The 14,293-nt window shown below is 39.0% G+C and overlaps 1 protein-coding gene across 1 annotated transcript; it reads left to right on the top strand.

Moving 5' to 3' along the window:
- Positions 1-6,563: 6,563 nt before the first annotated feature.
- LOC121369997 (E3 ubiquitin-protein ligase TRIM56-like) lies at positions 6,564-11,933 on the top strand. Its single transcript, XM_041495080.1, has 3 exons — positions 6,564-6,578; positions 8,983-9,005; positions 9,939-11,933. Exons 1-3 carry the CDS (start codon positions 6,564-6,566, stop codon positions 11,563-11,565), a joined length of 1,665 nt encoding a protein of 554 aa, XP_041351014.1. The 3' UTR covers positions 11,566-11,933.
- Positions 11,934-14,293: the final 2,360 nt, after the last annotated feature.

Genomic DNA, 14,293 nt, shown 5'->3' with positions numbered 1-14,293 from the left:
GCATGAATTTAGAAATATTTCCCGCATGCATTTTAAAGGCTTGATCATATTCAGCCTGACATTTCATGGCAATGTCATTGGAAAACCTAGATGGTAATTTAACTCTCTCTGTTTTTGTTCTACCTGGCATCATTGTTTCTACTGATTTAGAATTTTTGACAAATTTTCTTTGGTTTTCAGAAAGATGCCTGGTGTCGAGAAGAAAATGCGGTTCGGTTTTGGTGACGTTTTTCTGATACAGTTCAGTGGCAGCTTTGAAACCCTTTGTGTCCGGATCTGTCGTCAGGTATTGTACTTCTAAATTGTTCTCTTTTAATTTGTAGTAAACAATCTTTAGCCCATTCCTTTTCATTTCCTATCGACATTGCCATGGGAATGTCACACGAACATGACATATTTTCCGCACATTTTTGCGAATTATTTATACTGTGCCGTTTTGAACATAATTTATTTTTTGTGGAAATTGCTATAACCTTTTTGTCTTTTGTAGTGTGTTCTACAGCAGTATATACCACTTGCGTGGCAGGTTGGAACGGGGTTTTGCCTATGCCAGAATACAGGGCATTGTTATATATGCCGTCACATTGAATGTTGATAATGTTGGATTGTGTACCCCTGACTGTGTTAATTACTTTAAGTTCCTCCCGTTTGGCATACATGTCTTCTTGATTTACTTGTGTGATTGTGTCAGCTACTTTATTGCTATTTTTCTGACAGCCCTTATGTGAAGGTGGTGGGATATTTAAGCAGGTACACAGCAACCGAAAATTGGTCGTACTTATTGGCATCTTTGTGAGGCCTACTTGTACTGTGACATTAGGTTGTGCTTGTCGTCTGCCCCTGCCCCTCCGTGTTTCTGTGTACAGATTAAATGTTGGTGATTTGTACATGCATGATGTGCAGTGGACTTGCTGGCGGGTGCAGACACCTCTTTGCTCTTCTGCGGCAAAGTTGAATTCTAGTCGACCTGAATTGCAGTTGGGAACGGCACTGGCATGTTCTCTCCAAACCCTGTTCATCATGTCCTCCAGCTTGCCCATGTGAATCAGCCTGTAGGAGTCTGCCTCAGGCCTGTTAATCAAAGGTACCCTCATTTAACTTCAGTGTAAGTAACCACTGTTACTGTATTCCCTACACTTTTATGCATTTATTCTCATGTAGTTTTTCATGAAGATTACCTCCTCTTACACTGTAGTGTGTATTTTGTATAGTGCAACATTCCTACTCTTTGATGTTTTATCATAGTTTGATACTTGCAGATGTAAATTTCATGCAGACACTTATCCACTTAATCTGAAATTGGTGATGTTAAGCCCGAAAAACCTCAGCGATTTATTCTTAGGCCAGATAACGTGGCCTGTGTAATGATTTTAGTTAACTTTTGGTGAAAATAGCCCTCAAAGGGCTTTAATATGCTACATGTATGTTCAGTGAGTGATTTTATTTTCTGTAATCAATGTGTCATGCAGTGGTAATTGTTTACCTTGCACCAGCGGGAGCCACAGAACACAGTTCCAGCTGTGTTGGGGTATTCCGCAGTCCACGCAAAAGCCGACAGGAATCCGCAGCCTGAACTTGTGTCACCTGTACACCATGAGCACTGGTGTGCAAGACCCTTTCAGTCATTGACTTTGTAAGTCTGACTGTCTGTCTCACTTTTGATGTGGTCCACCCCCTTGTGACTGGTCTTCCGTTCTTGTGGTATGAAACATGTCCTTTCTTGAAACCAAATTGTAATGATTTTTTCACTGCTGGCATTGTAATCAATGTGTAATGGTTTGCTTAAAACTATGATGATTGTCAGTCTGATTTCAGAAATTAAATGACAAACTTTGCTGGTGCATGGATAGTAATATTAAAAGAAGGCAATTTATTTCCCATGTGTTGATACATGCAAACACAATTGTCACCCCCCAAATTAGCCAGATTTCGTAATGTCGACACGTTGTCACTTCATTTTTGACTCATTCTCCCTGTGTATATTGTACACTTTGCCACAATGGACATTAATCTTTCACTGCTTCCAGTGATTAATTGGGTGCTAGTTACAGCTGCCTCATCAGTGGTTTGGTCACTAATTGGGTGCGACTTTGATGTTACGAGGATTATTTTCCTGATTTCTGTGGTTCACTCAGTACATAGCATCTCCATGTAAAGTTCTTCTAGTGTGGGGTATTCTGAATAGCTCAGTTTGGAGTATGTACCCTATACAGTATACAAACCCACGTGGGTGTTGTATTATTCAGCTGTGCTACCTACCAGACAAGGATAAAATATGATGTACCTCATTCCCATGTATATTTATTATGCTGTGGATCCATTTTGGTAGGTACTATTAAAGACGCTGCTCTGTAATTCCACTTACTCTGCTGGCTGTATCATTTCATACTGGAGTACACAAGAAAATAACCTTCTTAAAAATATGTGATTGGACACCTTTTGAAATTGGAACTTTTTCAATATAGGTTGTAATGTACCAATCATGTGATTGTGAGGTCAGAGTTCGAAGTGCACCGTCAAATGTTTAAGGAGTAAACCGTAACTATGGCCGTGATTGGTGGATATATGTGACTCTGGTTATTTGTGCAAATAATATGACAAATGCCCCATCAGTTCCACATGTTTTATTACGTGAACAATTATTACACTAGTGACATTGTGTACTGGTCGGTAACTGGGGTGGGAATAAAAATTTCCACTGGCATTTTGTGCGGACCAGACGGTGGGTACTGTAAACTTCCTGTAAGTGCTTAAAACGATACGTGACAGTATAGTTTCTTCGAATAATTATCAATGGGAGGTACCACACTGTCAGTGTATATACTGACCCGGAGGTTTGAAACGTTGCTTCTGTTAGTTTTATTAAGAATTGTTACTATGGTCGTCAATAGGAATTTATTTGGTCTAATGGAACCTCCAGACTGTGGGACCGTTACCAGCAACATGGATCAACACGTGACCTCCCTAGATCCGGTCGACCACGGGTCACTACCCCCGGGCAGGACCGCTACATCCGGGTACGCCACCTTCGGGAACGATTGACTACTGCCACCTCCACAGCCGCAGCAATACCAGGTTTGCGCAGGATATCCGACCAGACCGTACGGAACCGCCTACGTGAGGTAGGAATTCGTGCCAGACGTCCAGTTCGAGGTGTCATCTTAACACCACAACACCGTCGACTCCGACTGCAGTGGTGCCAGATTCATCGACAATGGCCTCAACTGCGATGGAGACAGGTGTGGTTCAGTGACGAGTCCCGATTTCTGCTCCGACGTCATGATGGAAGATGTCGCGTGTATAGGCGTCGTGGTGAACGTTATGCGGCAAACTGCGTGCAGGAAGTGGACAGATTCGGCGGGGGTAGTGTCATGGTGTGGGCAGCCATCTCACACACTGGCAGAACTGACCTGGTCCACGTGCAGGGCAACCTGAATGCACAGGGCTACATTGACCAGATCCTCCGGCCACACATCGTTCCAGTTATGGCCAACGCCAACGCAGTGTTCCAACATGACAACGCCAGGCCTCACACAGCACGTCTCACAGCGGCTTTCCTACAGAACAACAACATTAATGTCCTTCCTTGGCCATCGATATCACCGGATTTGAACCCAATTGAGCATCTATGGGACGAGTTGGACCGACGCCTCCGACAGCGACAACCACAGCCCCAGACCCTGCCCGAGCTGGCAGCAGCCTTGCAGGCCGAGTGGGCAACCATCCCCCGGGACGTCATCCGTACTCTGGTTGCTTCAATGGGCAGGCGGTGCCAGGCAGTTGTCAACACACGTGGAGGCCACACCCGGTATTGACTCCAGATGACCTTGACCTTGGTGGTGTATCCTATCACTTACTCACAATGGACTAGAGTGAATTGTGAACAATCCTGCAACATTTGGTAATTATCGGACTCACCATTCAATAATTAAATCAATTCTCCAAATGTTACGACAATGTGGTTTTGCGTTTCTTCTTTTGAAGAGTATATTTCACATGGAGAAACATACAACACTTCTTAGGTGTACTCATAGGACAGGAGGTTCTTTTAGGACAGGCCCCCGCAGGAACAATATGTGAAGTTTGTGTGTGTTGGTGGGGTGGGGCTGGGGGCAGACGCTATATATGGGGAATAGGCAAAAATCACATTACACACATATATATATATATATATATATATATGTGTGTGTGTGTGTGTGTGTGTGTGTGTGTGTGTATGTGTGCATATATACACATGTATATATATATATACATGTGTGTGTGTGTGTGTATATAGATATATATATATATATATATATATATATATATATATATATATATATATATATACATATACACATGTGTGTATATATATATATATATATATATGCGTTTATCAAGTAGCTCCCCAAAAACGATAACACAACTGAAATAAGAATTATTTAAACGTTATGGGTCTGTGTTTTTAATATTTCACATCCAATACTATATGTAGGCCTATATATATTTGCCATCTTCAGTGAATATTTTGGGCCCATAGGTCAAATGTTGTTAAATTAGCAATAGATTGAAAATTGTAAGTAAAATAATGCGACACCAAACAGGAGGGCAATAAATGCAATAAGAACTATAAGATTAAAAATAAAGTTATATTTTGTTCATGTTATAGTTTTTAAGAGCCAAGCGTTACACTGGATCAGCTTGTAGCAATACATTTTTGTATTTTTGAAATGCAGATACGAGGTTTTCTTAGTTCAGCGACAATATATATCGGCTATTGGTGTCAAATAAATTTAAGTATATAAAAAGGATTATTTACATTAAAATAAAATAAAAACAATAATTATGTAAAAACACAGATAGGTAGATGTATATTTTAAATTTTGGGATAAAAATTAAAATGTTTTTAAAAATTTTAAATTAGTTCTGGATATTAAAGGTAAGCATTTTTTTAATGTTTTATTTTGTTCCAATGATCACGAAAATAGGTTTAATAATTCAAAATCTTCGTAAGTATATTTATATTTTGAATATATAATCGAAAGTCTACGAAAGATATTCCTAACATACATTAATAATTCACATTTTCATAATGATAATTTTGTAGATTTAGCCCACAGTTTGGTTCCAGTCTTGCTATGTGTAGATTTAAATTGCTATTCCTGATACAAAAGGCCAATATTTGTTGTGACTGTAATTTGTGTTAAAGTACTTTACAAGTAGAAGTGACATTTTAGTTCATGGTTTAGCTGTTGCCGTCACTGAAAATTCGATGTAATTACATTCATCTCGTAAACTATGCATGTCTTTTGGTACTGACGTTTTCAAGTACCTGTCAACATATTCTTGCCCATATCTGGCAATGTTTTATCGGTTACTATGACAGACGCGGGTGTGTCTACCAGTTCATGATGTCGTTTTGTGACGGTCTGTTCTAAATACACAATCTCCTCGTCTCTGTTGTCTTCTGTAATTTCATTTAATTTTTCGTGCTTATATCCAATTAAGGTTCAAGCAAGTGTCCTGGGCACACAACTCAGCTAGGACAGTGGGTTAGTTGTTAATGAGAGGGAAGAGTGTGTAGTGGTCTTACATCTGCCTATTGAGTCGTACCGGGCTGCGAATCCTGTACCTACCAGCCGTATATCCGATGGCTTAACCACGACACCACCAATTACCTTACAAAACCCAAAACTGCAGGACCAAGCTGTTCAAAATATAGTTAAATTAACTATGGGTTAGTCTAACAGTTTACTTCTAATTATTTCTGCACAATTACAAAATAAACTTTAGATTTGATTATAAATGGATACCTTTGGTTGTTGTAAATCAAGTTCCCCACATTATGTTTTATTATTGATCGAGTCCTTGGGGGTTTTTTTTAATTCTTAACTTCAGTTTAAGCTAACTAACTTTAAAACAATAATAATAAATCTATGTCATCCATTCATTGTATAGCCATGTCTGTTGTTCAACAAATGTAAAATATTTCCCTTTTGGCATTTTACTTTACTTAAATAGTTTAGGTTTTTTTTACTATTTTGCCTTTTATGTTTGGTGAATATGGTTACTTACTTCCCCTCTGCTAGAGGAGTATGCTAAAAAAAAAAAAATGAAAAAAAAAAAAAAAAAAAAAAAAAAATTTTCGTCGTCTTTCATTTAATTCATTCGGTACATGTAGTAAGATCAACGTAAAAGGGTATGACTGCTTGAGTGGCGCTGTATGTAATCATGGTACATAATAACGCCATTTGGCCACCTAGGTTGCCAAATAATACGGGTATATCATTATCTCGGGGTGGGGGTGAGGGGTTGATGGTAATATTAGCAGGTCTACTGGTTAATTTTGTATCTGATTAACAAATGCTCAGTCTTGCAATTACGCTGTTTCGCGGCCTTAACTGTTCTCTTACGTGGCACCTGATGGTATGTAGCCTTAAGATTGTTCTTACAATACATGCACTACGAATGTATCGATACGTTCCAGTCGAATGCCTAGTTGGCGTACACTGGTTTATAGTCCTTGCACGTTGAACACAGATACTGTAAGCCAACTGTCTTGTTCGTGGTATGGACCGTCTAACATGAAGGCTATTTTGGTAAGTTAAAACAAAATGGTGTCTGTTCGTATCTTAGTGTCTTATTTCGCTTGGTTATCTTGATTACTTTAATTGTGAGGTAAAACAAAAGGCAATAACTGAATAGTCCTACCTTGAGCGTTGTTTGGGTGTTTACAGTTCTATTTTGGGTTTCCTTCTGCTGAGAGGATCTTGATGTTCCGGGTGCCAGTGCAGAATCCTCATCATCACGACGGCACCAAATTAGTTCTGTAATACTGTCGACAAGGACCAGAATGGATAGTGTAGTTGTTTATTACAACAATTTTACCGGTCAATTCTTGGTTATAAGCGTTATACCCTTGGTTGTATATTTATTATCATATGACAAGTATCCTGCCGTCAGTTCCGTTGCCGTTATCGGTGGCGGATCCAGAAAATCCATTTAGAGGGGGCCCCAATAACTTTAGGCGGAATGCCAAGGAACTTTCGGGGAGGTTTGGAGGGGAATGTAAAACAAATGAAAATTAATATATAATAAAATTATAACTGTCGCATCTGGTTATACCAAAAATGAGCCATGAAAGGTACCATTTACTTTAGTTAATACTTTGAGGTAGGGGTTGTAATACTGATATTTATGGGTCAGTGTTTGGTTGATATATTGCATATAGTGTTTTTAAATGCAAACATTAACATGGTCGCCTATGGGGTTTTATTTAGTATAGTACAACTTATAGCAGGCGTTATTGTCTCTTTCCTTAATAGAGCGCTTTACTTTCAACAAAAATTTAGATTTTCGACGTCAGAGAGGGACGTGTGAACCAAATACATCATCTATATGCGACCAGAAAGAATGTTTTTCATATTACGTAATTATTTGACGCACATACCCATATTAGTCCGTGGGCTGAAGGGCCCACCTTGGAAACCCTCCCCCCCCCCCCCCCTTCCCCCATGAATGTTTTTCTAACAGTTTCGGAACTATATTTTAGGATTATGAATGTTAACATTGGATAAACTGGGACCCACTATGGTTTTGGAGGGGTTAAAGTGAACCATGACGCAAGATTTTTGGAATTAGAATTATGGGGTAGTGATAACAAAAATGGACATAACTTGAGTTTAAATTAATAGAGAATACTCTGTGACCACTCAAAGTATTGGTATTGGTGACCTCTGTTCGTTGGTGTGTATGTTATACTTATTGTGTCATTATGTAGGTCACCAAAGGTCAAACGGTCACAGATTTCAAGCAATGCTTAAACTCTGACATATAAGCATTTATTTGATTAGTACTCACTTAATATCCAATTATTTTTGTGTTAACAACTTGAAAACTGCAGGGGACATATCTTGCAACAAATCTGAAGTGTTCGTGTTCATTTATTTTGCAAAGTAGTCTTTGCGTGACAAATGGAAAAAGGTCGTATCTTTAACGTTAACAAAAATATAGCTGTAGGTAAGGGGAAATATAAATGGTCATATCACGAAACCAGATCAGTGTATACTAGCAAGTCAATTCCACATGTTGATATTGGTAAGAGGTACACGCACACCAGTCAAATATTCAATTGGGGTCAATAGGTAGGTTATCAGAGGTCAAAAGGTCACAGATTTCAGGCGATGCTCAAAATCCTACACCTAATCAAGTATTTGATTAGTACTTTATTGATGGTAAATTATTTTTATGCGAACAACTTAAAAACTGTAAGATAGATACCTTACAGCACGTACAAAACAATTGGTGTTTATTTATATTTTTAAAGTTGGTTAGCATGACATTAGCAAAAAAAACAAAAACATACTGACATGAAATAGCGTTACTGTTTGCGTACCCGCTAAAATATGCGGACTACGTGAAACGACAGGGAACAGTTGCGTGGTGTTAGCGTTCTTCCAAATGCTTGCGTACTTTTTATGAACAAGGGCCCAAATTCGTTAGTTTTGGGGAAATTATTGGGTAAACAACGCTTCCCTTCGTACATGCATATGAGACAACAACAACAAAACACCTGAGTTTTTGTAGGCAAAGTTCGGAATATTCGAGTAAAGTTGACAGTATTTGGGTACAGTAAGATATTCGTATAAAGCTCGGGATATTCGAGTAATTTCGTTGTTTTGGGCAGACAAGGCATTGCACAATCAGCGCTAATAAGTTGTGTAAGCCTATCTTTGCCCCGTCTCCAATCTGTAGTCTGTCATCTGTGTGCAGCCTTCTTACATTCATGCATATTGTCTATTTAAATTCTAACGCGACCACTAAGCAACTGGCCCAAGTTCAGCCAGTAAACGTTTTGCTAACGTTCGCGAACTATTTGACTGGTTCTCAACGTGGCCATTTGGTTTACCGTGAAGAGTAGGCCTACAAACGGACGTTTTTCCGCTCGGGCTGGCTGAACGCAGACGTGTTTAGGGTTTTAACATAACATATTGATTGTTGTAGATAAGCAGCCATTACGAGTCGAGGTAATCGATTACACCATTTGATTCTTATCATTTCATAGTTACAGGTATTTCTGTTCTTCTGTTGTAGTTCTTGTTTAAATATAGAACTTATAAGTTGTCATGTACTGTTACACATTGTATATCTTATATCCTTTTTTAAATATGGTAATAGTCTAAAGGAAACAAATCTTGACATAACAACGTTAGGTAAAGGCCACGCCACACGATACGAGTGCCTCGTACGAAACTCATAATGTTTGTCTTGTCACAGTCGGCTGTTGTCGTGGCTTACAAGCCATTTTTTCTCTTATTCCAAAGTTCTTGTTTTTTCAGGAGACAGCCAGTGCACCACGACTGGTATATCAAAGGTTGTGGTATGTACTACCCTTTCTGTGGGATGGTGCATATAAAAGATCCCTTGCTGCTAATCGAAAAGAGTAGCCCATGAAGTGGCGACAGCGGGTTTCCTCTCTCAATATCTGTGTGGTCCTTAACCATATGTCTGACGCCATATAACCGTAAATAAAATGTGTTGAGTGCGTCGTTAAATAAAACATTTCTTTCTTTCTTTGTTTTTTTCAGGATGGCGTCAAAACAAGGAATATCACAAAAAGCGATCAGCAAAGATTTCCTCACGTGTAAAATCTGTTTCAATATTTATGAGCAGCCGAAAATTCTGCCTTGTGTTCACACGTATTGCTCCCATTGTTTAGAGAAACTGTTCGAGACATCTGATGAACCTGGTTCAATATTGTGTCCAGAATGCAGAGATTCTGTCACACTTTCACATAAAACTGTTTCTGATCTAAAAACTAATTTCTTAATCAACAGTCTCATTGAGGTTCTGAAAGTGAAGACCAACAAAGACGTGAAATGTACGACATGTACACTTCGTGGAAATACTTCACCTGCCAAATGTCGCTGTCTGGATTGTGGAGACTAACTATGTCCAAGATGTTCTGATGGACACAATGCCTCCTCCACGACTTGGAATCACAAGAAGGTTCTCTTGAAAGACATAAGAAAAGGATCATATGACAAAGAACTCAGAAATCTGCTCAGATTAACCTGCTCACAACACAAGGACAAGGAAATAGAGTATTTCTGCGACACGTGCCACACGCCAATATGTCTAGCTTGTGTTTTTCTTGAACATCGGGAGCACATCTGTTTAACAGCTTCTGAAGCGGTTGTAGCCCAAAAGGACCGACTTGTTAATTATGCGGCAAAAGTTAATGAAAAATTGCAGCACCTAGAAAACGAAAAGAAAGTGGTTTGTGAAAACTTTGCACGAGTCAATAAGCATCAAACTGAAGCAAATGCAAACATAGAAAAGCAAATAGAAGGGATAATCGCTCAAATAGAACGCCACCGACAACAGGCATTACAGTTGGTAGAGGACAGGATAGAAGAAACGTTGAAGCAGTGTAATTCACAGGTGGAACAGGCATATTTAAAAATAACTTTAGCAAAAGGATGCCTGGAGTTTTGTGAGACGATGATAGTACATGGCAAAGATGAAGAGGTGCTCTACCTTGAAGAGACGATCACCAAGCGACTCCAGCAGCTTGAGGAGCTGCCCAATGTGGATTTAAAGCCGATTGCTAGAGACGTCTTCCCAGACATCAACGAACAAACGTGCGGTATACAAGACTTGGAAAGTTTACCGAGTGCGCAAGTAGATAGTGTGCAGACGGAGTCCAATTTCATCTTGCATTCTTGTTTGGAAACTTCCAAAATTTCATTCAAACTTTTGCGTATCTTTGACACTGGGTTCGACTCAGATACGCAGTCTCCAGTGATAAGAAGCATGGCAGTCGGTAACAATACTATTATACTATCCGATAGTGCAAACGGAAAAATTAAATGCATTTCCACAAGTGGGACTTTAAAGGAATGTTTGACCACGGGTGACGATTTTTCACCTTTTGCTGTAGCAGTTTGTAAAAATGTCATTGGTGCTGTCCACGCAAATTACCTGTACATGTTTGACCAGATAGGAAAAGGGACACACAAACTTATGTTATCTGCTAAACCACCTGGTGGCACCATATTCACATTTGCTCTTGCTAATTACAGAAATGAAGGTTTCATTGTGGGCAACCTGCCAGATAATTATTTCCGAGTGTACTCAACAGACGGGATTTTGCAAGAACGATTCAGTCTCCACCTGCAAAAGCCTCTAACAAATCTGAGCGTTGATAAAAGTGGACATCTTGTTACCTGTGAATGGGGAGATAGCTGTGTACGCGTTCGAGATCTTCATGGTACGAAACTTACGAACTGTCAAGTACCTCCAACTTGGAAACCATTCGCAGCTCATGAAGACAGAAATGGTTTTATATATGTTGTTAATAATTCTCAACACGCAGTATCTGTGTTTGACCCGGACGGTACCGATATACTACACCACGCAACAATACCAGATGGTTTACAGAAACCACTAAATCTTGCATTCGACGATGAAGGTTTGATGTACTTGGTCAACATTTTCGGGTACATTAATGTCTATAAAGTTAGCGTGGAAAGGTTGACAGTGAATGCACCTAGGGAGTTGGGTTCTACTGCATGGTGCCAGTGATTCCACATGTACTATGTTTACACCAGTTCAGCTAGATGACCTGACATATATGATGTCTAAAGACATTAACCGGATGGAGATTCGGGTTGTAGCAGTGAGCACTAAATGGTTTAACAATGGTCTGCAAGCATTAGATTGGGACTACAAATTGTCCAATATTTTTCACTGCATCAGTTGTATATTTCGCTTGCAGAACAATCATCTTCCGATAATATTTTGTTACTTTATTGTTAAGTGCTCATATTCAATCAAGATTCAAACACATCCATCCTGGGCACAGCCTCCGTGACCGAGACCAGGTCAGACAGTAGCTATGTAATACATGTAGATAGGATATTATTCAACCATAACCTGTGACCATATGAATCCAGATGCTATATTAAAATAAAATAATAATATACATGTATATCTTTAATAATAAGGTTCAAAACAGAGACACTATTTTACAATCTTAGGAAACCTCACATCGGTGTACGTGATTTCACCTGGGTAACCGTGAATTTTATTTACGTACCCTATTCAGTTAACTCAAACTTGCATTGAACTTCAATGACAGTGTTTCATTAATAAAGATAAGTTTCTTTGATGGTAAAATTACTTATGGAACATATAACAGTAAACTACTTAACATATTGGCGGTTGTAGTCCATGAGCCAGGACCCATAATTTAGCCAATTTGTTACGGCCAACATCCCAAGAGAAGGAAAATGTATGGTAGGACTCACAGCTTTCTGTTTTGTGAATTTAAATTTGCGTAACCCACAAGCGAACAGAACGACGGTTCGTGTGAAATATTGAGCCTTTTTTTTCTTTTCTGTTTTTTTAAATGTTATTTGAATCTGCACCATTTGTTTTGGTGTACAGATATCCTAGTCGTCAAGGCAGTTTGTGTAATTATGATTTAACCCAACATGCTAAAACTTCAAAACAGATTTTTTAACGAAAACTCGTGTTAAATCTATTTTAATTATTTAATTTTTCCTCCTATTTCATCTTTTCAATCATGTTTATTTTGTGTCTTTTACGACCAGCCGAAAAATAAAAGTTTTACTATATGTATATTATAAATGCGGTAATAAAGAAGTACATTTGAAGCATTTGTATATATTATTTGACCTGTTTATGTAAAATAGTTTGCAATGTCTTCTCATCTTGATTCTTAATTTTGGATTGTATCTGTACTCATCATGGTTGCCTTAAGTAATAAAGGTATGGGGGTTTTCTGTTCTGATGGTGATAACAATAATATGGTGCAAACATATAATGCTTGGTTAATACTTGGTGTTGCAGATATGTTAAAAATATGAATATTATTAATTTGGGGGATCTAATAATACGTTTACATACAACAGCAATTAAAGTTATGGGACTAAATTTTATTTGATGTGAATGGAAGATTTGCATTAAGCACAGTTTGTGTCCATATCCAGTTAAGGTTCGAGCATGCTATTGTGGTACACACCTTAGCTTTATGTGGTGTTTGGGACAACAACAAAAAAGGAAATATAGCTTTAATGACACGTCAGTTCATTTTAAACTACAGCTATTTGGTGTGTAACATATACTAAAAGGCAAAAGTTATTGTGACACAAAAGACAGTCGTGTATGAAACGTTATAATATGGGAAGTGAAATGTCCGAAGGTATGGAAACGAGCAATAGTTAATGAAAAGGGCGCACCTGCCATATGCAAATGAGCCACATCACGACGTTCACACAGTCAGTAGCGAGTGTGTCCACCTTGGGTATTGATATAGGCCTGGCGCTGTCGTCTCATTGAGGCCACTAAACGCTGAAAAAAGTTCCTGGGAATGCCTGTTTCGCAGATACGTGGTTAGGATCCATGTGTCTTGGTGAGAGGTTGTCACGGGTGGTCGTCCGCTACGGGGACGGTTCCTGACCTGGTAGTTTTGTTGATATCGTTGCCATTAGTGCCATATGGTGTTTCTATGGACGTTGAACTGACGTGCGACGTTACGCTGCGACGTTCCAGATTCAAGCATCCCTATGACGCGTCATCTGTCATTTTCATTGAGGCGTGACATGACGAAATTACATCAAACAGTTCACTAATGGTGTTTTTCTGACTTCTGGACTTCTGAAGGTTGCACCGAGTGGCAATGATTTGCGACTGAATGTCTGGCCTTTTATGGTGAACACTGGACAGGATGTCTCCCAAATATTCCATGTTTCTTGCACAAAGCATGCAATCGCTGCAACAATTGCTTGGTTGCATTTCTTCGAGCTGTTTCATGCACATTTTCTCTGCTTTACATCCATAAATCCATTGACAAATTTATTACTCCAAACAATCCATGTCACAATAACTTTACCTTTTAGTATATTTGAACATTGTACACACACACACACACACACACAAACACACACACACACACACACACACACAGAGAGAGAGAGAGAGAGAGAGACAGAGACAGAGAGACAGACCAAATAAGCGGCAATATCTCTTTTGTTAATATACGCAATATCCCATTAAGAAGACAATATACCAGTTGTGACGTAACTGATTAGGACTGGCCAAAAAGCATTCCACTGAGGACAGTCGTCCTTCATAACTCGGGCGATGTATGGACTTGCCACCTTCCACACCCTCATTGAGCCGTTAAAACTAACTCTGGGTGCGAGCCAGTACTGGGGTGCGAACTCAGTATCTACCGACTTAATCATTATGTCATAAAAACCGTAGAACGTCTACAGATACAATTAAC

The sequence above is a fragment of the Gigantopelta aegis genome, chromosome 4 (assembly GCF_016097555.1).
Source record: "Gigantopelta aegis isolate Gae_Host chromosome 4, Gae_host_genome, whole genome shotgun sequence".
Classification (NCBI taxonomy): Eukaryota; Metazoa; Mollusca; class Gastropoda; order Neomphalida; family Peltospiridae; genus Gigantopelta; species Gigantopelta aegis.
Note: the sequence above shows the minus strand (reverse complement) of the source record. Positions and strands in the feature narration are given on the sequence as shown.